The sequence below is a fragment of the Euleptes europaea genome, chromosome 3 (genome assembly GCF_029931775.1).
Source record: "Euleptes europaea isolate rEulEur1 chromosome 3, rEulEur1.hap1, whole genome shotgun sequence".
Taxonomy (NCBI): Eukaryota; Metazoa; Chordata; class Lepidosauria; order Squamata; family Sphaerodactylidae; genus Euleptes; species Euleptes europaea.
Genome location: NC_079314.1, coordinates 91318205 through 91344927, shown reverse-complemented (window position 1 = coordinate 91344927; position 26723 = coordinate 91318205). Strand labels below are relative to the sequence as shown.

The 26723-nt window shown below is 45.2% G+C and overlaps 1 protein-coding gene across 1 annotated transcript in view; it reads right to left on the bottom strand.

Moving 5' to 3' along the window:
- Positions 1–916: 916 nt before the first annotated feature.
- The window catches only part of CSNK1E (casein kinase 1 epsilon), a 46684-nt gene continuing 20877 nt past the window's right edge, over positions 917–26723 (bottom strand). Inside the window, exons 3-11 of the mRNA XM_056846300.1 lie at positions 20965–21075; positions 20631–20779; positions 19785–20013; positions 9134–9304; positions 7550–7698; positions 5965–6157; positions 5531–5670; positions 2929–2994; positions 917–1245 (exon numbers count right to left, since the gene is read on the bottom strand). Of these exons, the coding sequence (XP_056702278.1) occupies positions 2962–2994; positions 5531–5670; positions 5965–6157; positions 7550–7698; positions 9134–9304; positions 19785–20013; positions 20631–20779; positions 20965–21075 (1175 nt within the window). The 3' untranslated portion in view covers positions 917–1245; positions 2929–2961. The remainder of the gene's footprint in view (positions 1246–2928; positions 2995–5530; positions 5671–5964; positions 6158–7549; positions 7699–9133; positions 9305–19784; positions 20014–20630; positions 20780–20964; positions 21076–26723) is intronic.

The window sequence follows — 26723 nt, the reverse complement described above, 5'->3', positions numbered from 1 at the left end:
AATAAAAAAAAAAGGATTAAGAACCGAACTGCCAAGTTTCCCGCCTGCCCTTCCAATGGCTCCATACTGTCCCAGGTCAGAAGTGGGCCAAGGTTTAGAGGCCCGAAGGGCACCGCAGTGGCAGCTGCAATTCAAGCCCAAGGGGGGTAATCGGTTCTCTTGAGTCAAGTCTAAAATTTATAGAGAACAGGGCAAAAAAGGAAGGTGGGAGAGGCCTTCGACTGGGGGGGGAGGTAGTGCGTCTAAGCTGGGTTGTCCTTTTAGTCTGTGGCAGAGCAAGCAGCCTCTGCAATGAAGCCAGCTTTTACTCCCCCCTTGCCACCTCATTTTCACGTACCCCTCCCTTTTCTTCAACACCCTCCCTGTCTTCTGGGCAAATAAAAACAATTAAAAAGAAATAACTAAACACACTCAAACAGATTAAAAAAAAAGACCCCCCACTGCCTGCATAAGAAGTGGGTCACATTTCTACATCCTTCACATTTGCTCATGCCTTACCATTTCCAGCCATGTGCACATCCTTCAACACACAAGTGCTGCCATGCCAGTGCTGTCTGCCAACCTGGCATATATGCCTGTTGCATCTCCCAAGGTGCCCATCGATACACAGAGGGACGGCACCGGCGTCCCCCAGGGAAAGAAAGCCTGAATGCAAACGACAGGCTTCTCCCGCCATTTCTGTCCCCTAAAAATGCAGCGCCAGCTTGCCACTGCGGTCCATTTTGAAACTAACATTTAAGCCAGCTACCGATAATCGCCCAGGGCTGGAATTTTAGATCTCCTGCAAGCGTCCTTCCCCCTCCCCTTCCATTAAAAAAAAAATCCCAAAGGAATTTTAACATTCACGTTGGAAACCATCTCGATTTACACAAGCCAAGCCATTTTTTTTAAGTAGTCCAGGAAAATTTTCTTTTTAAAGATACAAACAGATTGAGAAGGGAGTGGAAAGCCCGGAACGGCTGGGCACGGCCTGCTGGCATGAGATGGGGGGGGGCGAGGCCTGGGGAGATAAAGCTGTACGGTAGCAGCAGAGGTGCTTCTGCAAGGCTCCTGCATCGGCGACTTGTCAAAGGCAAATTGGGCTTGGGAACGCAGGCGGCGATCTCAGAAAGAAAGGACATGAGCGCCAGCACAGGGCGGTTCCTCTCCTCGTTGCTGGCCAAAAAAAGGTTGGGTTTTTTCTTTTTTTTTTCTTTTTTTAATTTTAGTTATTTTGTTTTTTAAAAGAAAAATACAGTGAAGACACTATAAAAAGAGAAAGAAAGAAAGAATGGTTATCTTCTCCCTCTCAACAGCTTTCAATGTCTGTCTCCAAAACTCTGGTGCCCTTTCTACTTGTTTTAAAGTGAAAGCGAACAGGGGATGTGATCAGTGGACTGTGCCGTTATTAAAATTTAGAATGGTGCACAGAATGCGCTTCCTGATCCTTCTTCGATGCTGCAAAATAAGCAATTACTATTTCAATTTAATGTGTCGGAAAGTGGCCAAAATATGGAATTACTTATAGAACACTGGAAAGGTAGATCAGGGTTATGTGACATCCTCCCTGCCCCCCAAACACACACCATAGGTCAGCTTTTCTTGATACACAGAATTAATCAGATTTGCTCTGTTTGCATAATTTATTTTGCAAATTCAGGGAGGGGCAACAAATGTCTTTGACAATTCCTCCCCACACACACACATACACACACCAAGGGGCTGTAATTTCACCAGCCATTTTCTACAAGTTATCATGCACATTTGGAATTTTAAGCATGAGACTAAACTGGTGTAAAAACACGCAAGTCCACAAATGAAAGAGTCCCAGGATGCTGACTTCTGCACCCAGCCACTGAAGTTGTGTAGTGAAGTCAGAGAATCTGCAGAGTCCTACCAATGAAAAGCATGCAAGTTGTAGTTGTCATATAGTACAAGCCTAAGCAGAGTTTACACCTTGCTAAATCCACTGAAGCCAATGAGCTTAGAAGGGTGGAACTCTGTTTAGGATTCCACTTAAAGGAACATAGAGAGATGCATGTCTTACTATCGTATCCAATTCTGATATTAAAGACTTGCCCTTCTATGCTTTTTTTAATATATTTTTTATTTTTATAACATAAAATAAAAATAGTGTTTTCTGCCAACAGGATTTTTTTAAAAAGTGCAACAACAGAGGCAGATTTATGGCTGAGAAAAATATTGCATTGCATAAAATCAAGTAGGCCATCCATACTATCTGAGCTAGAGCCCAAAGCCAGTAATCCAACAACTACAGAATTAGTATATTTTAAAAAACAGCAGTTCACTCCTGAATTAACATCTGGAGTAGAGCGTTTTACTTGCACACTGTTTTACAGTGGGAACTAAGCCACCGTTCTTCCCTGCTGCTCTGCCCCCCACACACACACACACAGACAAGTAGTAGCTACCTTCATATATTAAATAAGGGAGAATGGAGGATGCTGCTTTTGGAGGGAGGACTCGGTTCAACTGCCTGCACTCCAGAGGACAAACATAGTCTACCAGAGAATCATCCACATGGCTTCATTCAAGAATATCTGGTGAAATGATGGTAAACTACCGGTGGTCAAGAGCAAAGACTGACAATAGCCAGCATATGCCCAGCAGTAGCTCTCATGTGAATGGATCCCTCGGCAAGATCATCTTAATATGCCTAAGGCTGCACATTTTGCATGACTATAAGTTGCACCATTGGTTGTTTTGATGCATTACCCCAGACACAAAAAGCACACATTCATATAGGAAAAGCTGTGATGTAGTATGGGGCAAGTTTAGATCAGTTCCTGGTTACTAACTATAGCCGCAAAGCATTGTGCTGGGATTGAACGCAGAAGGGAAAGGGTGCAGATCCATGAAGATCCACTTGTGAAAGCATCACAGCAATCCTGGAAAGGTCAGAGAGCACAAGGGGGAAAAGACACTCACCTAAGCAAACACTGGTCCGGTGGCATCCTCTCTTCACTTCCCCAGGTGATCAAATGGCACACTTGTCTAGAAATAAGAAAAGCCAGAGAGGTTAAGAGGTGCCGGGATGAGGGAAAGGAGGAGAGATGGTGAGTAGGTGCAGAAGAGACACCAGTCAAGCGCTTCTTCACACCATTCTCTCAACTGGTTGGCTTGGCTCTTCTTTCTCAAGAGCATGCTTCATTGGCTCACCTCTGCATTACTCCCCCACCAACACAGCTAGAAGGATTTTCACCCGTAACTTGTCAATGAAGATTTTCAGAGGGAAATAAGTAGTTCACATTATAGCAGAACCTCTTCTATGCCACAATAGGAATACGTTCATTCATTCCATATCAAACAGGAAGTAAAACACTTTAACATTACACTCAAATTCTCAGTAAATTTGAGACCAGTTATTTCTGTTGTGAACAGGCTAATGGGCTAAAACCAGATGCAGAAGTGATGGCAGTCACAGGGATTGGGGGCTTTCTAGTCGCTTACGCTTGTGGGAGGGGGGATTCTCATTCTTTCAATGTGTTTCCTTCCCCCCCCCCACCACCACCCTGGAAGCTCAAGCGACAGCCATTAGCCATGGCCAGGAACACTTCCTACCATTACACCTATATTTCAGTCACTGTCCTTTTCTGGTAACAATCGTTCATGTTTTTGCAACATCAAGAATGATTTACGGCAGTTCATGGAGCTCCTTTGAAAGTTACCTGGAAATTTCTGTTGATGTAACATTCAACAGCCTGCCTTCTGCTGCAGTAGGCCAACAGGAATACACAAAACATAACGCAACAAAGGCATTGGTTACCTATTAAGCTCCCATGTGAAAAACAAGGTGCTGGTTATTAATCTACAAAGTTTTCAATGGCATGAGCACTGCCTATCTTTGTGATGACTTCCACCCACAGTCCTCCTGTTCACCCAAGACTACGGGAGGAGCTTTCTAGGTACCATCAACCAATGTTGCAGTACTCAAGCAAAACACAAAGTGCTGGTATAGTGGTTAGGAGCGGTGGACTCTAATCTGGAGAACCGGGAGCCTTATCGCACCCATACTGGCAAACGTCTCTCAAACCCTTTAGAAACGTTACATTCTTTCCCCCACGCACCTCATTTTCCCGGTATGGTTGTGAGATCGTTTTGGGAACATATATTGCCCGTTATATCCTGAAACAGTAATATTACGATCTAAACACTTACTCAGTTCCCATGACGTGCTTCCCCCTGGGTGCAATCGGGGACTCTTCTCATGCACACCCAACTTTCCCAGCTGCCCCCTGACCCCTCCCCATCTGGCCACACCTACCTACCCCACCTCAGGTCACTGGTCATTCCTCCTTTTCTCTCCTGCCGTGAGTGAATGGGCAGTAACCCCCCACCCCATGGTTTTTAAAAGCGGGGCAGAGTGCTGAGCCACGAAGGGTTTGCATATGTGTGTGTGCAGGGGGGGAGGGGGAAGGAACATCCGCACGTGGTTCTATGGAGGTCCTTTTTTTCCAATCCAAAAGCCAGTGGCTGTAACCTCAAAGGGGGGGGGGAGGTAGCCTTGCGATCCACATGGTGGCCATTTACATGCTTGCAAGTTCAAGCGAGAGGCTTTTTTGACCCTTTTTTCTCCGATCCAACAGCCAGTGGCTGGAAGCTCGAAGGGGGGGGGGTAGCCCCACGATCCATTATGGTTATTTACACACTTATGAGACATGCTGCTGGGGTGGCACGCGATCTCACCCCAGCAGCATTTCCCACGAGCTCTGGTTTTTAAATGGCCAGGCTGCAGATCGAGTGCCTGTTCCCACCCACCCCCACTCTGGGATTCCAACGTGGTGCCTTGGACGTGGTTCCAAGAGAGTTTGCTTATGTGTGTGTGTGGGGTGTGTGTGGGGGTCTATAGAGGTCCTGGGTGGCCATTACCTTTTGTACTTGGGCAAGTGCTCTGGGAGGGTTTTTTCCCGATCCAAAAGCAAGTGGCTGTAACCTCGAAGTGGGGGGAGGTAGCCCTGCGATCCACATGGTGGCCATTTACACGCTTACAAGTTAAAGCGGGAGGATTTTTTCCCTGATCCAAACGCAAGAACGATAGCACGCGTGTTTAAACAAAAAAAAGGAGGAGGCGGGGGAGCACCAGCAACGTCACGATTGCGTGGTGCTCCCACCACGCCCCTTTCTCTCTTCTCCGTACTATCTTTGGAGGTGCTCCTGACAAAAACAAACGTTTCAGAGATGTAAGAAACAGAGTGAAATAAAAGGGTGCGAGGGCATGCAAAACTATCACTTTTAAGGTATTTCCAAAACGTTTCCCAGACTGGGTGTGATTACTCCCCGGGTTGGTTTCCCCACTCCTACACATGAAGCCAGCTGGTTGACCTTGGGCTAGAAACAGTTCTCTTCGAGCTCTCTCTGTTGTGAGGAGAGGAAGGGAAGGTGATTGTAAGCCGGTTTGATTCTCCTTAAAAGGAAGAGAAAATCTGCATATAAAAACCAACTCTTCTTCTTCTATAGTTCACTGAACCTAATGGATAACCCAGTGCCAAACACAGCCAGTCTGGGCTCCCATTCACCAGAAGAAACTCACCTGTGACGCTGAAATCCGTGACACCTCTTGCCGCCCTGTGAGGTCGGATGAGGAGATATTGGCAGGGGCTCCTCGGTGTAACCTCATGCTAACTTTCCGCTCCCGGTCCACCCGTGAAATTGCTCTGGGGGACGTATTTCCTGATTGGGGAAGAGGGAGTAAGAGAAGGGATTAATAAGGGATGGTTTACAAGGCAATATTAACAAAGCAAAAACTAGGCCCACCCCCATCAAGTTTCACAACCTAAATTTCAACTCTTGGACAGCTGAAAGTGAAGGAATGAAGAGGCAAGGGCAACACAGGGAGTGAAGGAAAGGAAAAAGAGAAAGGTCACACATATTTGGGCTGCATTTTGGTTGAGAATGAGGCTGGGAGGTGTGAGATTCCTATGCCTGACCCTGCATCCGCTGCTTCTTCGATTAATGGCTACTCACCAGACTGCTGGATTCGGGAGGTGGGCGTGGAGGCCATTGGCTCAGCGACATTGCGGAGGCGGTTCGCTGTGGCCCCAGCGGGAGGGCCAGGAGGCAGTGCCCGCGTAGCAGAACCTCTGAGCTGCCCCATCCTCTCCTCTCGCTCATGTTCTCGCCTCTCCCGATCCATGTCCTCAGGATTCCGGGCCGCCCCCTGAAACACCGAACATCCACACAATGCGCTCAGATTATAGTATCAGAAGGGCCATCACTACCCAGATGAACCTGTCTGGGTTTTGGAGGTCAACAAGCGAGGCCTCCTCGCAGGCTGAGATTCAAGTTGGCCCACGGCAGGACCTTTTTAGCCACTGCACCTACATTAGTCAATTACATTGTCTGAGGGAGAGAAGTTAACACCATTCTTTTAAAACAACTTTCGATTAGCTGCCTAGAGTATTCTTTTTGAAGCAGAAAGGTGGCCAGTAAATTAATTAAAATAAGCAAGACTTCAGAAGCAGGCAAAAGGCATCCTCACTTTCCTCACACTTTCCATGGCATTAAGTGCAACAAGCTTGGTATAGTCAGAGGTGAAAGAACAAAGTTCTGCATGATTCATCCAGGAGATGCAACAATTACTATACAGTAGTTCACTATGCAGAGTGTACTATGTTCCTGACCTTTTCCTGTACTAGAAACAACAGGTTCAATGCAGATGTAAGGATAGTCCAGGGCTCTTCCTAAATGAACAGCTTTCATTTTTAAAAAGTTTAGTCTCTACACTTTCTTAACTGTGCTAAGAGGAAAAGTGAGCAGGCAGAAAGAGGAACAATTGCCTAGTAAGGGGTCTCTCTCCCCCTCCCTCCCTCTGCTGGCCTTCTAAGGTTTTGGTTGATTAACACCATGGCACTGAGGTGACTGACAAGCATTTCATATTTTATTTTAACAAAAACAGGAGCATGCTGCATTCAATACACTTTTTCTTGCTCTTTTGCATTGACTGAGGCTTGATTTAAACATGCTGTTGGAGGGGGCAAAACACACACCTTTCCCTGCAGGACTTTGAACAAGAGCAAACTTGTAAGTACAAAAGGGGCTGCAACTTGAGCAAACTTGAGCTTTGCGGCACACTGACCCTTTGCACAGGTAGCATCAGCCCAATCTAAACGAGACACTACGTGAGCGCAAAGGCCCAGAGAGCACTTCTGCCTTGCCAGCAGCCACGGTTAGATCAAGTCTTTCAGTGTTCAGTGCACCCTGTGGTCCCTTTCACCACAATATTGCTGGCTATGAACTGACGAGCTACACAGAACACGGAGGCCCTGTTCATCCCCACACTGCCTTCCCAGACGTTACCAGGCATCCTCCTGGTTCTCAGGCTTATTTCCACAGCTAAATGACTAGACGCTTGCTTAGAAAACCCTAAAAGCCAAGTCCTAGCCCCCAATGGCATGTTAAAAATTTCATATTTGCACAATGCGACTGCAGACGTGAGAACGCACACCGTCCCTGGGTCCAGGACTATGCAGACTGCAGCAATCATGACTGCCCCCTCCCAAACTGCTTGCAGCTCACTGGCATGCAGACTCTCAACACCAGAATTACTCACAAATTTGAGCATGTTCCAGTCGAACACATAGTCATAGGAGAAGCCCTGACGGTGGAAGAGGTTGCGAAACAGTTGCCTCAGGTAAGAGTAGTCTGGTTTGTCGTCGAACCGCAGTGAACGGCAGAAGTTGAGGTATGTAGAAAACTCAGCTGGGGAAGGAAGGAGGGATGGTCATTGCTTCTCATCAAGTTGGGACTGTGCTTGAGGGGCTCCTATCCCCCATTTCGCCCAAGGCTTCACATTATAACTAGAAGATCACAACAATGTCACTAGATTTCAGAGGACCACTGCAGCAAGTAGAGGTATGTGTGCACAACAACATTCAAGCTACCTAGGTAAATCTCTCTTCATCTCAGATTTTCCCAAACAAGAAGTGGCAGGTCATGGAAAGGAGGGCAGAAAGAGGAATGCCTACTGCCTTGAGTGTAGAGGGGGCGTTCCTCTTTCTGCCCTCCTTTCCATGACCTGCCACTTAGGGCTTAGAGGGGAGGAAAGCAGTATTTCAAAAACCCATACAGGAGAGCTTTGGAACAGAAGGGTACATTAACCGAACCCCAACACCAGCAACCCACCCCAACCTGGGCATGACACCACAGGCAATGCAAATACAAACACCCAAATCCCACCGCTTCAGGAACATCTGGAGGCTCACTCTACTCAGAGGCCTTCTGTGCAATGATAGCTGGGACACAACTGTCCCCATCCCTGCTTCTCCTCCAACACCACAAAACCCTGAAAGGTAGGGCTCACAACCCTCCCGCATCCAACCATCCTCCTAAAGTCAAGACAAAAGTATTGCAGGAATGTATGTTGCCCTTCCAGCAGCAATTCCCCATCTCCCCCTTTTTTTAACTAAGAACAACAGTCTCAGCTCTAGCACAGCTTATTTTATTTTCCCTGGGTGGGGACCCAAAGCAGCTAGGTCTTCCTTTCTCACATTCAGCTTAGAGTCTGTATAGTGGCCAGTGTGCTTCTCCAGCACTGATTCTGAGGGGCAAAATATATTTATCCTGTAAAGCATCTACCCATCACCAGTGGAGGAAGTTGCTTAGTTAAGCAGCAGGGCTTAATAATACTTGGGTACATGCATACTTCGGGTCATTTTCTGCTGATAGACGTGCCTTTCCATCAGCAGACAATTTGAAGCTGCCCCTTCCCACTACAGCCCCGTACATGCTGACCCCGCCAAGGGCCTCCCCTATTTACCAGAAGCAGAATTTCAGTGGGGCTTAGCAGGTTGGGAAGCAGGAGAAGTCCCATTTCACAAGCTTTGTACTGCTTGTGGCTCACTGGATTCAAACTCAGACTTCCCATTTTATCTATACAGCATACAGTACAGCCTCTATTGTATGCACATAAGGGCCCAGTTCACCAACTGGGACAACTGTGCCAAATGCCTCATGCTGAATTCCTGATTGCTCATCGAATATTTTGCTCACCGAATAGTTTGCATTCGCAGAAGGGACGGTCTTCTGAGTTGCACCCAGTAGCTGAGTATCACCAAGATATTGGAGATTATGTCTATGCAAACTGAGCATGTTTATATACACACATACACACAAAAACAAAATGCTACAAACTTACAAGGGTATCCTTTGCAGAGCACCTCAATAGGCGTCGACATCTTTTTCTCACTGATGCGTTCGTATTTCTGGCGCTTCGTGGCAGCCTTCAGGCCTTGCCAAGGCAGCGAGCCGAGGTTGAAGTACATCAGCACGTAGCCCAGGCTCTCCAAGTCATCACGGCGACTTTGCTCTGGAAAGAGTTGCAAACATGGGCATGAGCAGAGTTGTTCCAGCAACGGCTTATATAAATGGCAGGAAAAACAAGAAGGTGAAACTAGATACCAGGGGGTTCTGCATGGCCTCAGTGAGGCTGAGCCCAACACAATACTTGGCAGAGCCGGTCAAATGCCAAGAATCCATGTATCCACAAGTGTGTTACAACACACAGAGTTTTAATGACTGCAGAGGAAGGACAGCAGGAAAATCCTGTTCGGTTCTCCTCCAGCTACAGTGGTTTCACAGCAGATGTGGCCTACATGAATGTGTGGGCAACATCTGCTGGAACCAATGTAGCCAGAGGAGAATTAAACAGGATTTCCTGTTGTCAAGGAAAGGGTTCAGGGCTTGGCTAGATCCTTGCCTCACCCCAGGACCAACAGAAGCCAAATAACTTATGCAAAGAAAACAAACATGCAAATCAAATCTAGATACAAATTGTAGATTTCAGCTTCAATACAAGATTTAGATTTAACAGAGGGAGAGGGAGGAAAAGACACTTCCCAGGGTGAAATATATGCTACTTCTGCTATTGGATCAGAAGGGAGACGGATGGAACACATTCATTTAGCACAGTGGCTCCTCCCAGCCCTATCTGTTTATTACTGCAGGTTCTCTTTTGCAACTAACCTGGTCTATTTTCCCTAATCTATGACCGAACAGCAGAATTCAGTTTTAGAAGACACCTGATGTTAGAACAAGAAGTCTTTAACATTAAAGTGTGAGCCTGAAAAAATAACAAGTAAATACAATACCCCCAAGTACTCTTAAATTCAATTCCATCAGGCTTCAGCACACTTAACACTACAGGTGTGTGGCCCCAGTATTTGGCTTCCCGCACCAACTTGACCAAAAAATTTGTTTACAGTGCTTGACTTTCCATCTGTTGCTTTGGATACTGACAATTTCCACAGACGGAACGAAGGATAGCTGTCTACGGAAGTGCAACTTCTCTGCCAACTCCCCTCTGACTGCACCCATGGAATGCTGTTCCTGTGGCACAGGGGACCCCCAAGAAAAGGGGGGCGGGAAACAGAGGAAATCACACACGCACCCTTGTGTGGGTGAATCCTGTGCTTTAATGTCTATGCCATTATATTGCTGGGATCACACTGTCAGGAAAAGTACAGGAAAAGGTCAGAGAGCTCTCAAAACTTTAGGCCAGGCCTTGGGCTTCCTCACATGGAAGGAGGGCCTCCAGCCTGGGGGAGGCAGGATGCCTGGGACACTGCCAATTTGAAAAAGGACAGACGCATACTCATTTTCACACACAGTATGCCTGTATACAATTTTTTCTGGTCATCCCCAAGCAGCTATGCAGCATACTGAGGCTCAAATGCAAGTTACAAGGGGTCTGGATGGAACTTTATTATCAACGCCTGTGTGACAGGTTTCGCCAGGCAGCTGCAATGGCCCAAGCAGGCTTGTACATGTGAAACTGACCCTGAGCCATGGCCTTTTCCCCACTGCTTCTGTGACTAATCAACAAATTCAACTATTTCCCACATCTAAACTCTAATCCACTGTACTGTATCAGCGCAGATAGTGACCACAAACAGATTTTTTTAAAATGTAGGGGAGCATTCAAAAATGTGACCACCATTCTACACCCTCCCCTTCCCCTGCCACCTCAGCCCCCAAACCAACCTGCATTGAAAGAGGCCCATCTGCAATGGGGGCATGCTTAACACTACAGGTGTGTGGCCCCAGTATTTGGCTTCCTGCACCAACTTGACCAAAAAATTTGTTTACAGTGGGGGATTAGAAAGCGATGGCATTTAAAACAAAAAGGAGTCACTGAACCCCAAGCACTTCTCTCGCAGCTGGGATTGGATACCAGAAGTAAGCCTAGGCGGGGGAAGAGCAACCTTGGACAGCAGGTGAAGAAAAATCATGAGAAAGGCTCGGGGCCTTTCTCTTGTATGCTCCTTGAATTATCAAAATTTCACTGTGATAGAACAGACTTTTATTTAGAAGATGGGCCTGCCACCTTCACACATAACCTGATTCTCTGTTGGCTTGTTCTGAGGCACTTGAAGATGTATTCTGGCACAATTTATACATTCACTTGAACGCATTTAACCAAATTTATCATCGTTCGCCCATGATGGATTAACAGTATAGAAAGAAGCTACAGTACAGATTCCTCTTTAAAGGGAAATATTGACCTAACTCCTGAATGGCTTGAATGCATTCACATGAAACTTGGACATAAAAGTGAATCTGTGGGTCGACCTACACATGCACAGACAAGCCCAGGATGCTGTAAGAAGCAGATACACAACTCACACTCCACTTGGAAATGGGACTGTGTATGTGCAGTTAAGTTGCAAGTGACTTATGGCAAACCCAACAAGGGGCTTTAGGCAAGTGAGAAGCAAAAGTGGTTAGCCGTTGCCTTCCTTGGAAGTCTCCCATTCAAGCAGAGACCCGGCTTCGCTTCTATACCATGCCACCTTCCCTCCCTTGGAAATGGGCCTTGAAGTATAGAATTCCTGGGTTCTAGCTGCAAGCTCCACCCACACCAGACTCTCTCGCCTCCCCACAAAGCCTCTGAGTTGCTGGCTGGGCCAAGGCCTCATGAAATATTGGAAGCCTCACAATATCATAATCACATGTGACTTGCTGCCAAACAGCAGGAACTGCTATTTGAGGGGGGGGGAGCAGTAGAGGGTAGGGGTGTAGAACCTCTCCCTGAACAACAACCAGTGGCTGTTCCCTCACCATCCCAGTTTTAGTCTCTGTATTGTGCTAAGAGGAAAGGGGAGGGGGGAGAGACTCAGCAGACGGAGAGCGTTCAGAACTTCTCTTTTCCCCTTCTCCTCATGGCCCTGATTCTGCGCTGGCTATGGTCTTCCCCACCATCATCACTTCAACTACTGTTTGCCAGTGACCTTATTTTCAGAGACAGGCTGCTGGCCATCAAATGCTGGCACACCCATATTCCTTTGCATAAGAGTGCCCAACGTCTTCCTACTATTTCAGTGGGTAAGGCAAACTCAGCATGCAGCATACTTGAGGCTCACACATTTGGACACAGAGATAAAGCACTGGTTATTTTAAAAAATTACCTTTACTTCATTTATACACTGCCTTTCTCCCCAGTGAGGACCCAAAGCAGCTTACATTGTTCTCTCATTCTCCATTTTATCATTACAACAACCTTGTGAAGCAGGCTAGGCTGAGAGTGTGTCACTGGAACAAGATCACCAAGGAGCTTCCCTGGCAGGGTGGAGATTCGAATCTAGTCCAACATTCTTAACTACTATACCACACTGGCAGATGATAGGCAAAAACCCAACTCTTGAAAACCCCTTCGCGATTATAGAGATTGGGATGTGGAATAGTATAGTATAGCCTGATCTCGTCAAATCTTAGAAGAAGAGTTGGTTTTTATATGTCAATTTTCTCTGCTTTTAAAGGAGAATCAAACTGGCTTACACTCTCCTTCCCTTCCTCTCCCCACAACAGACACCTTGTGAGGTAGGTGGGGCTGAGAGAGCTCAAGGAGAACTGTGACTAGACCAAGGTCACCCAGCTGGCTTCATGTGCAAGAGTGGGGAAACCAACCCGGTTCACCAGATTAGAGTCTGCCGCTCATGTGGAGGAGTGGGGAACCAAACCTGGTTCCCCAGATTAGAGTCTACCGCTCTTAACCACTACACCACGCTAAGCAAGGATGGCACTTGGATGGGAGACCACCAAGGAAGACCTTGCCAAGGAAGGCACTGGAAAACCACCTCTGCTTCATCATTTGCCTTCAAAACCCTACGGGGTCACCATAAGTCAGCGGCAGCTTGACGGCACTTTGCGCACACCCATAACGAAGATGAGCAGTGCCACTCACAACTAGTGAAACTGAGCAGTGCTGCATTTTACATTTCTCTCTCCCACACCCCTTGTGTTCAGCTATTATGAGGCATTTCTCTCATTCCTAGAGTGATCGATGCCTTTTATTTTGGCATTATCTACTATCTGTACTAGAAAACGAGAGGGCTTTGGGACCCTGCTGTGCACTTCCAGACAGTTTGGGGGAGGGGGAATCCCTCGCGAGCATGTGAGGAGAAACTGCCAGTATATATTTATGCCCTCCTCCAGCATTCAGACAGAATCTGTTACAGGCCTACACTTGGACCCCCTCAGGGTGTCTATTTCAGATCTCTCAAGGGTGGAGGATACGCTGGAAGTCATCTTCAGAGCATGTGAAAACTGAACGGAATGCATGAATCAAAAGGCTTGCTTCTCCTCCCAGGAACCAATTCTGCCAGGTCCAGCTGAGGGGCCCCTCCCAGACTTCCCCACCTTCTTTAGCACAGGGTTTGACTGAGCATACATCCTGTGTTTCCTCTGGACATTAATCCTTCTACTATACATTTAAATGAAGGCTCTGTTATCGTTGAGGATACCAGAGTCAAATGAGTCCAAATAATGTAAGAGTTCTCCTCCTCTTTTCTCAAATTAAATGCAAGGACTAAATAATGCAGCCCAGACTGACTTAACAGGGGATGCATTAAAGGCAGAGTTAAAACTGGACAGCCCAAAACGAAGCCAGCCAGCCAGGAGACCTGGGGGTTTCCTGATTGCAGAATGCGGTATTTTAAGCACAGAACTCCAGACTCTGAATAATTGCAAACTTTTGTCAGCCAGCCAATTGCCAGCCCTCATAGCTTCCCAGGTTCTAATTACAGCTCTTGCCTCGACTCCTCAGGCCTTGCCTACACCAAGCCGCTCAAACGATTTCTCTTTAAAAGGTTCTAGCGGTATAGGGTCGATGGTGGCAACTCATAGGGTTATCCAAGACAGCAGTATATGACTGACATGTTGTATCTGGCCAGGGCCGAAAGGCTGGTAAGCCTGCCCAAGGAGTCTCCCACTCAGGAACAGACTTGTGTGGTTTCCCTGTTGAAGCTGCCGATACAGTGCAGCGGCAACAGGGCTTCCACTCATTTTCCCTGCCCCAGTCCCCTCACAGTGACCCCCCCCCCCATACACACATCACTGATGCACTTCCATGTGTTTTTTAAATCAACAATTGAATATTTTTATACCAATCTGCGTTATCGGATTCTCTGAATTCCCAGCTCATTTTAAAAAACAGTATAGGTGGGAATTCAGAGAATCTGAAATACAGATTTTTATAACAATGCTACTCCATTTGAACACATGAAGCTGCCTTATACTGAATCAGACCCTTGGTCCACCAAAGTCAGTGTTGCCTTCTCAGACTAACAGTGGCTCTCCAGGGTCTCAAGCTGAGGTCTTTCACATCACCTACTGCCAGACTCTTTAACTGGAGATGCTGAGGATTGAACCTGGGACCTTCTGCATGCCAAACAGAGGCTCTTCCACTGAATCACAGCCCCTCCCTCGCAAGCAGTCTCTGGAAAAGACACCCCCACACACACACTGCGCTATAAGTGGATGGTGACAACTGAGTCCTTGGGGGAGGAAAGAAAACTCATAACTCATTATTAAAAAATCCTATAGTGGCAGGAGAAAATGGCCACTGCCAGGGACCAGGGGAAAATGGTGCATATCCAGACTTTCCCATCCACATGGGGGCCACTCTGGAGTTGCTGTCATCTTCCCTAAAATATCACAGCAAAGCAGGTTTGGGAAAGATCACAAAAAAGGCAGGGAAGAAACAGGAGGTGCACGAAAGCACCATGATGCTGTGGAGAAGAAGGAAAAATACCTGCTTTGCAACAGCATCCAAAGCTAGGGCGAACAACCGGAGTTTAAGCAATCCTAAATAGATCACACAGTATGCAAGGAAATGCACAGCACAGTAAAGTTGTGTAAAGGGTATTCTCATGTAATATGTCAAATTCTGATCATGAAGTCAAGATTCTTCCCTTAAAAAGAGAACTACAATGGTGTGTTAGTATTCTTTAAAAATCTGAATGCAGAAAGAAGTGGCTAATGGTGGAAGGTGCTGTTTTATCTATAGCCCCCCTTTAAGCATAATGAGCCCATAAGGCAGTTCATACCACAGTGAAAACAATGCAAGGTACACTTCCAAATTTAGTATAGTTTGCATAATTTATTCAGTTTAGAGAATGAGCCGGCATAATCCGGCTTTCCTCATCACGGAAGCATATTATATGTAAACAATAAAAAGAATCAGGTCTTCCACCAGGTAAATCTTTAAATATCTAGGCAACCTCACCAGGTTTATAGAATTTGAGACTGTTCTGGGAAGAGCAAGCAATGTCTAAACACCAATTACAACAGATAAGCCTTACTGCTGAGACTTAACATCTGTCAATCAACATGCAAACCAACACTTGAGCTGCTTATTTGCCAAGCTCAAAAGATCCAGCCACAAACAGCAGCTGAAATTGCTTTGTGCACAGACAGTACATGCCCAACTGGTGTGACTGAAGGAACTACAACTAAGGGCCGCTTCAGCTGTGAAGGAAAAGCACTCCAGGAAGAAACTGTCATGTGGTAATTCATATGCATTCTCTAAGTTCAGTGATCAACCAGACCACGGTTTATGCTAACCACAGTTCAGAATTCAAACCATGGTTTGGAACTTCCACATATGCAGGCAAGCTGGGGTTTACAGCTGCTAGTATTTTCTGTATGCTCAGCACTCCTCTCTCTAGATGGAAACCTCCACAGGCTGTAACTATGGATTGGACATAGAACATAAGAACCACCTTGCCGGATCAGACCAGTAGTCCATCTCATCCAGCATCCTTTCTCACGCAGTGGCCAATTACTCTGGACAGTCAACCACAGGACAACTTTCACATTTTAATTACTTGCTGTGTAAATAAGTATTTCCGTTTGTCTGTCATGAATCTACTGCCCATCAGCTTCATTGGATGCCTTCAAGTTTAAGTAATTTTGGGAGAGGTTCTCTGTTCACTCTCTCTACCCCATGCGTAGTTTTTATAAAACTTCTATCACATCCCCCATTAGATGTCTCTTTTCTAAACTGAAAAGTCTACTTCATAGGAAAGGTGTGCTAACCCCCTAATCATCTTGGCTGCTCTTTTCTGTACTTTTTCTAGGTTTGCAATGTCCTGTTTAAGATACAACAACTGCACATGGTGTTCCAAGGGAGGCCACACCATAGATCTATACAAGGGCGTTATAAGATTGTTTTACTTTCAGTCCCTTTCCTAATAACACGAGCCCCGTGGCGCAGAGTGGTAAGCTGCATTACTGCAGTCAAAAGCTCTGCTCACGACCTGAGTTCGATCCCGACAGAAGTCGGTTTCAGGTAACCGGCTCGAGATCGACTCAGCCTTCCATCCTTCCGAGGTCGGTAAAATGAGTACCCAGCTTGCTGGGGGTAAAGGGAAGATGACTGGGGAAGGCACTGGCAAACCACCCCGTACACAGTCTGCCTAGTAAATGTTGGGATGTGACATCACCCCATGGGTCAGGAATGACCCGGTGCTTGCACAGGGGATCTTTACCTTTTTTTACCTTTTCCTAATAATACTCAGCATAAATGTTGCCCTTTTCACTGCTGTGGTATGCTGGCTGGCACCTGGATTGAGCTATCCACTAGTTCTGTGATTTCTCGGCTTGTTACTATTAACAGTCTTCCCTACAGGGGAGCACTGGAAGTACTCTTCCAACAGGCTTGACTGGTGCCCTATGCAACAGGTTCTGCAACCATTAATTTTATGTATGGGTTCCTCTGGAGACAGATGGCAGAAAGACATGAGGCTTGAAAATCACCAACTGAAGCCACATGGGGGGGGGGATGGACAAGGGCAGGGGTGGGTTAAACGATATTTAAGAAAGATATTAGGCGACAGTTTATGAAGCTAGGTAATAAACTATAAAAAAGAGAAAGTATCCCAGAGTTGCCTGGTTGTATTAAACAAGAACGGCCCATGGAAAGGACTTTCCTGTCTTCCTTCTGGCTATAAGCTCAGCGCTGCCAGCAACCACCCGTAGGTTCTCTGAACAACACTGGAGCACAGTGTTGGGATTTGCAGTGACGGGGGTGGGGGGGGAGAGAATCAGCAAAAGTTGCTGGTGGGAAACAACCACAGGTTACACAGTGGTTGAACACAGCCAGCTGTGTTGAGTTGAACAGTGTATGATAAAAACCACCAGATTGTAGCAGTAGTCAGCTTGCATGGTTCAAGAACATCTTCCTAAACGCTTGCCATCATAGAGAAGGTCTGTTCCAGTGCTTCCACACCTTGCTGATTCATCGAGGAACAAAGGTAAGAGACTAATTACTTCTGCCATCACTATCAAAAACCCTTCACACAGTTGTGAATCTGTTCAGGAACAGGTCACTTTTGCTCTGCTGGTAATTTTGTCAACAAAAACAGCAAGAATCTAATTATTCAAGGGCAAGAGAGTGAGGCTTATCCCCTAATAAACCTTAAAAAAAAAGAGTCTCCTTAAGAAAGAGGGACAAGTATTTAGCAACCTTTAAAACGCAGAACATTTGATAACATCTCCTTTCTGTTGACTTAGGTGCAATGCAGACCATGTTTACAGCACTTGGCTAGTCAATCTTTTCGGCAGCAATACCACTGTTTCATCAGTTACAACACAGGAAATAAAAATCTTATCCAATAACTTCCTGTCAAGGCAGGAATTACTTGCATGTATGAAAGTCACAGGGGGCTATAACAGACCACATCTGTACTTTGAGGAATGGGGGGGGGGCAACCTCATGCTTTTGCAATGGTACAGCTAGGAAAGACAGAATGGCCATTTTACAGAGTCATGCCAGTAGTCCCTACTGACAGCCTAGTTAAGTATTCATTCATTGTTGAATGAGATCATCAAATAATTTGCTGCCCAGGATACTAATTAATCATCCAAAAGCTTAAGCTGGTGAAGGACCCTAAAAGCATGTTAGGCCATTGCCTCAGATTCTGCAATGGATCCCCATGACTTTCAGTAGCATCAGTTAAAACGAGCAAGACCTAAATGGTCTGGGGCCAACCTTGACAGCACTCCCAGCGCATGGCTCATCATGTTCTCAAAAACAACATAATTCAGTGCCTGCAAAAAGGGGCATTCCCAAGCCAAAAGAGTTTTGGGAGCTAATGTCAGCTCCGCCCCTGGGAATGCCATTGGCGCAAGGCCATTGGCGCGAGGCCCTCCTCCGGAAAAACACTGCTGGAGAGGCAGCACCAGCACCAGAGCCTTGCCCTGCCACACAGCTCCCAGGGGTTGACATAAGTGGCCCTGTGCTGGTGTTCGTATCACTTTAGATGGCACAAGTGACCCTTAGGCCGGCGATGTGGTCACACTGGCTCCTGAGCAGCTCGGCCCCCCCTTTAGGACTGCTCTGTTTGAGCAAGTTAAAACTTCAAAAGCATTTCATTCATTCCAAATGAGAAAATATTTCATAGAAAAGATTTTTTAAGCATTTCCTCAAGATTTCCACTGGACAAACTGAATGATTTCTTAGGGGAAATAACCTTTCCCACCCCCCATTTTCCAGGCCTTCACATCGCTGTGCAAGGAAAGCTAATTTTGCTTCAATATTCTGCATATTTTGAAACCTGCATAAGAACAGATTGATTCCTAGAAACTTAAAAAAGCTTCTGAAATGACTTGAATTAAGAGACCAGCTAGAGACTGTCTTGGAGAAGCTCAGCCTTTGCAATGGGGGAAGATCCAAAGTCATGGAGAATGTAAAAACTAAACTAAACATTTGGGCTTATGGTTAAGTTTATTTGGGAGCTTTCTTAATCTAGGTAGAGAATCCAGGCACGTGTCGTTTTATGACATTATTCTAGTCATATTTTCCAAAGGAATGTCTCCCATTTAAGATGACTAGAGCAAGTTCATCCTCACTTACACTTCCAATAAAGCACCTCATTCCCTGCTAAACATGCAGCTGGCTTGAAGGGGCCCTTAAAAAAAATGCAATAGCCCTTCACTATTATGTGGAGAGATGCTGCTCAACTAGCTCAATATCCTACAAGCAGTAGAGCTTGCAATATAATCCTGCAAACATTGACTGGAATTAAAGCGAAAGGAGTTCCCAGCTAGCAGCTCAGAAAAGCAAAAATGGCTTTATATACTGTGCGCCCCCCATCCCATGTCATCTATCTGTTTTCTTGCTAGCATTCCTGGTTATTGGGTAACTAGTACAAAAACAACCCACAGCATCACAAAGGATTCTTTCTACCCATAGCCAAAGGAGAAGCGCCCATTGTTTGGACAGCACCGAGCCAAAGATGAGCTCTCTCTTCTGTGCCTCATGTCCCTTGGCACCAAACCAAACATTAGGACTTAAACACACACAGGTAATTAGGAATGCCACACAAAACCTACACTCAAAAAATCTTATTTCTGCCACACTGCTGACGCGCACAATATTACACCAAAGTCATGACACACTTCTGAACTCTGCTTCAGGCATTAGGGCCAAAGTTACAACGCAAAGTATGCCTTCACGAATCTCTCCATCACCATGTCCTCCAGAATCTCACTTCTAGACACATACTCACCAATGCCAAGATGGGTGTTTATAGAGGCATAGCGCGCTGTGCCAGTCAGGTTTTTGTTTTCCCGGTAGGGGATGTGTTGGTGGGTGCGGGCATCTCTGTACTTCTTGGCCAGGCCAAAATCAATGATGTACACTAGGTTGCCTTTCTTGCCGAGCCCCATAAGGAAGTTGTCTGGCTTCACATCTCGGTGAATGAAATTCTTGGAATGAATGTACTCGATGCGGCTGATCTGGAAGTGGGTTGGGAAGAGCGGAGAAATTAACACAACTGATAAAGTCTATCTATCGCCCACACAACAAATGACACAGCAAGAAGACACAGAGATAGGAGAGCTCTGTAATAATGAAAGGTCAGGGGGCTAGAGCAATTCTTTCAGTCCAGCTTCCTGCACTTTGAAAGCTAAAAGCAAGGCTCATTCACAAGACCAGTGGGATCCCAGGAGCTGAAGGAAGAGCTTGTCAACAGCCAGAGGATGGGAACCAGCAGAAGCAGGATTTTCCCATGGTTACCAACATGGATGTGTTAAGTGGTATTCCAAGTTCTTTGAGGCCACTAGGCCCAAGTTATACAAGCCCTCAGCCGGGGCATCCCACTCTCCCTTCCCCAATTATCTTCAGAAATTGGAAATAAGACTCTTTCTTTGCCGTGGCAATCCACTTGCTTTTTCTTCTACATGATCATGTGCTTCTCCAGATCTTTCAGACACTCTCTTCAGCTTCACTCAAACAGAGCCAAAGTGCACTAGAATACTCTTAACCACTGCTGTGAAGGGGTGGCACAGTAGCAAAACGGGGGAGGAGCATAAGGAATGAAGGACAAGAGCCAAAGCTTTTCAGGAGAACTCACCATCTGATCTGCCAGGAGCAGAACGGTCTTGAGACTGAATTTCCGGGAGCAGAAGTTGAAGAGGTCCTCCAGGCTGGGTCCCAGAAGTTCCATCACCATCACATTATAGTCTCCTTCTGCACCACACCACTTAATGGAAGGGATGCCCACTAAAAATGACCAGATGGCAGGGGTGGGAGGAAAAAAAACACACACGCCCCTTAGGACTCAGGAGAGAGGCAGGCATTAGACACCAGGCCCCAAACCATCCTGCTCCCCCTATACGCAACAACATTCAAGAACAGCTTTTGATGTTACCATTACAGAATGCAACTTCATTCTTCTATGAACCTACCTCCTCCCTGCATCATCTTGTAAAATTTGCTTTCAATGTGGAGTTGCGGGTGCTTGGTTTTGACACATTCCAACTTAATGGCTACTTCTTCTCCTGTGGCTATATTGGCACCTGTGTAAGAACAGAGAACAACAAGGTATCACCACACATTCTTGGGTCAAGGCAGACACGTAAACAAATCTCACAAGAACATAGGTCCCAATTATTACCAGCATGGAAAACTTTGCTCCCAATATTTTTGCTTTGCCAAGTATTTATGAATTTTAAATTCTGGTCTCGTAGAAATCTGAAAGTGCTGGTATCTATAAATTTGGGGAAGAAAACCACTTTGTGAATTCAAGCAGGGAAGAAACAGGAACCTATAGCTAATGGAATTGTTCAGGGGTATTGTATGCAAAGCCACAGATCAGCATAAAACACACTTACCAATACACATTTGCCCAATAAAAGCCAACTACTACTTTGCTCTCATACATAGTCCCATGCCACTGATAGCACTCACATAATGTAAATTATTTGGGGCAGCAAATGTTTTAGCCTGTTCATTATAAGTCAAGGATCATTTGTAAGTAATTATGAGATAGCAACAGGAGACATTTAAGTGATAGTCCATGTAAAGAAGCCATTCCTAAGGATGCATTAGAAGCCATAAGTGGACCTCGAACCATATGGGTCCAGGTCATCAGTCTACCAGCAATACTCACAAGAAAAATGGGATACTAGTAACTAAGGGTCTAATAGATAATGCATGCACTCGAACCAGAAACAACTGGGATAAATTCCCAACATAATAATGGATTTGCCAGCTGCTACTGGGCAACTCAGAACTATTCAACCTCAATTTGTTATCTGTGAAACTGAGAAGTGAGCTCTCATAGATTAAGGAAGCAGTTCACTACCTGTATTTCACACATTTCATTTTTTAGCTGTACAATGTGCAAAATGGCCCACTGGAATAAGAAACCAACTTAAACATGCAAGTACATTCCATTTCAGGGGTTCAAGTTTGCAATGGGACAAAAATCTTCTCTTGAGAAGAAAAATATTTAATACACGTAATCCAAGGTCTCAATAAATAGTTAGGCTAAAACTAAGAACCAGAAGCATTTCTTTAGAAATCCATAAAACATCAACTGAATAATTAACAAAGGTCAATAAAAAGGAAATAAAAGCAGCAGCATTCCAATTTAAATCCCGCAATAAATATTGCAGAAAAACCGCCAGACATTAAGCAGCACAATAATTCAGTGAAAAGCAACACAACTGGAGACTAGGTAGCAGATCCTGATCACCATCCTAGAAGGGTAAGGAACACTCATTTTGCCCTCCCCCACATTTCCATGACCATACAGCAAAAGCACATCTGCTTAGTCAATGCTATGAATCAGAATTCTACCAGTGGGGGGCATTCTTCTGGCTGAGTAGCTCCTGTTCTTTGCACCTCACTCACACCCCGAGATAACACAGTAACGCTACTTCCAAACAACGGGGGATATTGTTATGCAGTGGAATAATTCACAGACCAAGAACTGCTTTTTTCCCCTTTTTGAAAGTCATACTATCTCATCCGCCCCATCTATTTAGTAATCACTCTTTAGCTTCCTAACAGTTACTAAAATATAATCGTACGTATACACACAAACACAAAGCTTGGGTATCAATTCAAGAACATTGAAGGAAAAAAATTCACTAACGTTAAACCTCACAGGGACTTCTACACACACATACACAGGATACTATTATATTTCTCATTTAATTAAATGTTGGGATGGCAGCAGCCAAATTTAGCTGCCACCCAAACCAGAAATTGTTTTAGTGCAGTACACAGTCCTATTTTTAAAAAATAGAGCGCTTTTTTCTATGAGAGAAAGGAGAATGGAAAAGTGGGCCGTCTTTTCCTCACAACGACACAGTCCTGTAAGCTTCCACTAGCCTAAAATGGAAGCAGACACGGCCTAGCAGGCTGCAATGCTTCTGCCACACATACTCTCTCAACCTAGAAGTTGCCGAATATGTCATTTTAAGGGGTAGCCTTTATTTCAGGATATTGTCGTTTCAAAAGAAAAAAGCTAACACATACAGGTTTGAGGGGCACTGAACAGATACCTCTTGACAGGACAGTACTGCTAAAATGTGTTATAACTTACCTAGGGGTCACAAGAAAAACAGGACATAACACATTATGAAGTGCTACAAGAACAGCCAAGAGATCCATGTCATTTGGAAAGTAGTGCTTTGCCATACACACACACACACATTTGGGATTTATATCCCACCTCCTTGCACTCAAAGTGATCAATAGAAAAGTTAATAAATATAACCCAAGGTTAATACCAGCATCCTGAATTGAATTTAGAAGTCCATCGGTAGCCAGAGCAGTTGATGAGTATGATCATGGCATCTTGCCTCAGATAAAATGGCAGACAGCTGCATTCTACAGCAGCTGAAGTGACTGGAGGTCTTCTCTGTTCAAAAGATGCTCCAGGGCCAGTTGTTTTAAATCCAAACAGAAGCATGAACACCACTCAGTTCTGAGCCCTCAGCTTTTTCACACTCCCTCCTAGGGCACATGACCAGTCCACAGTAGCCATGCTCTAACATATCTACCTCAGGGGGCACACCACCATTACCTTGTCACACTGTTCCTTCTTTGATCAGATTAAGAACAGACTAGGCTGCCAATGTGATGTAGTGGTTAAGAGCAGTGGACTCTAATCTGGAGAACCGGGTTTGATTCCCCATTCCTCCACATGAAACCTACTGGGTGACCTTGGGCCAGTCACAGTTCTCTCCGCCCTTTCTTAGCCCCATCTACCTCACAAGGTGTCGGTTGTTGGGGAGGAAAGGGGACTGTAAACCGCTTTCAGACTCCTTATGGTAGAGAAAAGTAGGGTATAAAAACCAACTCTTCCTTCTTCCTCCTCTTCAATAAAAGGACACGCGTAACCTCCCCACTGCCTTTGATCTTTTGGAGAGGCTCTGGATTCTGCTTCTATCAGCAGCGGAGTTGTCATTTGTAAGGAATGGAGTCTTCACAGTGGTAGCAACTTCCCAATGGAACTCAAGACTCGTTTCAGAAGGCATTTGAGGCCATGAAGGGTTTTTTTTTTAAAGAAAAGAGGTTTTAAATACTTTCCAAGATGAATTTTAGTTCATCAGCTGTTTGAAATGGTTTCGTGACATGAAGAGAAACTTAACTCAATCTGGATAAAGAATCTGGGTTTGACCAAGCCCTTACTTATGAATCAGCACTTCAACTCGATACTGCCACAAAATCCGCTATGATCAGAACACCATGCCTTCTGTGCAGCAAAAGTTGTTTCTACCTTATTAGTGGAGTTAAGTTTTAGAATGAAGTGCAGATTTCAGCATGGCACACAGAATGCATCTTGAGAACCTCAGCTTTCTGAATCAGTCATGAGGGCTAGCAAATGGCTGAAGAGAGGCCTGAAAATGTGGGCAATGCATGGTAAAACTCTCAGAAGTAGCATTTGTAGTGACTACAGTGGTGAGCCTCAGTAGCTCTGTACATCTCCAGGGCGATGCAAAGTATGCGTCATTTGTTCTGTGGCAAAATGCAGCTTTCTTGGTAAAGATCTTAGTTGCAGCCAATATAGCGAATACTTTCAAATTTTTAACAAAGCTGGAAATTAGGGCAGCACTGAGTTTTCACTCTCTACATGGAGACTAAGTAAGAGCTCCCAGGGGAAACAAAATATTTCCTGAAATTTTAGCAGCAACTTTATTCGCTGCCATTTGCAGCAGATAGCAGCTCTCCTTCCCTGCTCTGCCGCCGCTACTTTGGTGCCTTGGTTTTGTTTTGTTTTTTAATCCAGGCTCTCTTCTTCCCAGGGATCATGTAGGGGACATGATGGTATCACAGCGCCACATAACCAGGTTTGACTATGTAATGACACCAGTCAATGCAAAAAAAAAACAAAAACCCCACAATGCTTTGCCTCTAATCTACACTGGTGCAAGAAGGTACCTTGTTGCCAAGGAAACCATGCTCACAGAGCTTTGGCCCAGTTTCTTTGGCAACCGGGATTGACCCCCCATCTTACTCCACATACCTCTGGTGGTCTTATTACTGTGTGGCAAGACAGGAAGTACCACCTTATGCCTTGGCAAGAGAGAAGCGTAGTCCTCCCACTTTCCTCCACAAGTAATTACTTTCTCCCCTCCCCCTTCATTCTCACCACCAATAACATTGCCTAAAGTAGTTTGCTTATAAGGGGGTGGAAAATGTGGACCACTGACCTCTACCGAAACTATTCAAACAGCCCAATAACATTTTTAAAGCATAGTATGGGGCCACCCTTCTTCTGGCTATAAGCACATCTCCCAGTTTGAACTTTTCCTAAAGACTCTAACACAGTATTTTCATTCCCCTGGACAATATGTAATATATGCCATTGAGCTCTTTGTAGGGCTTTATTGAGGAGCACCATGATGCACAGTGGTAAGCTGCAGTACTGCAGCCAAAAGCTCTGCTCACAACCTGAGTTCGATCCTGATGGAAGTCGGTTATCAAGCAGCCGGCTCAAGATTGACTTAGCCTTCCATCTTTCCGAGGTCGATAAAATGAGTGAGTACCCAGCTTGCTGGGGGTGAAGTGGAGACAACTGGGGAAGGTAATGGCAATTACCACCCCATAAACACAGTCTACCTAGTAAACATCGTGATGTGATGTCACCCCATGGGTCAGTAATGACCCAGTGCTTGCACAGAGGACCTTTACCTTTAGGGCTTTATTTGTTGCACTGTTGTAATTGAGCAAATATAGCCTTGGGATCTAGCCCTGTAGTTGCAGAAAGCTAGGAAAAAGACAAAAGCTTTCAATGACCACGAAGGACATTTTCCTTCTCCACCGCCTTCCCCAGCTTCTCAACCTATTGCTAACAAGTACCTCAAAAGATTCATTCCTCTCCCTTCTGGTTATACTATTTTGCAAGTCACTACAAGGTGCCAGGATGCCAGATACGCAATTATTTCGTCTATAAAATGCCAAGCAGAGCTGATCAGATGTGTCTGATCAGAAAACATATGTATATGTTGCTTGTAATGGACTTACAGCTTTTGGCTTTCTTGGTTAAAGACTCTGTTTTAGTCTTGCCAAAAATGTGTCGGGGTACATATGCTGTGATTTTTTTAAAAAAAAAGTCCAAAGTGGAATTTTGTAAACTGTGCAATTAAATAATTTGCTCTGCTTCTACTGGGCATGGGAGAAGGTAAGGGGCTACAAAAAATGTCACAGCTTTACCCCTGGCCAATGAAAATCCTCAGGAGATTTTTGTGTACAGATTTCACTAGACATTGCATCTTCCACCAAAGGTCTACATAATTACAGAGCTACAGGTATGCTGGGGGGGGAAAAGATTACAGCAGTGATGTTTTGTGCCTAGTACTATAAGCCATATTTGTGCAAAGCCATCATGGAAAATACATAACCTAGGGACCTGAACTAAACCTATCTTTTAGCAACCTTTGCAGCCAACGTCACCATTCCCAACCCTTAACATAAAGCAAAAGATAGAATACAGTTAAGATCTTCTACCTCCTCAAACACTTTGGTCTTATCTTTCAGGTGCCACGAAAATGGGTTTGCTTCTCCTCAGGTTTAGCAGCATTTCACTGGATTTTGTTGTTTTTGTGTTACGGTAATCATCTGCTGAGGTTTGTTTTTAGTAACTCTGGAGGTGGAGTCATTGTTTTATGCCTATGCCAATGCCATTTTAAATGGTTGTTTTATACACTAC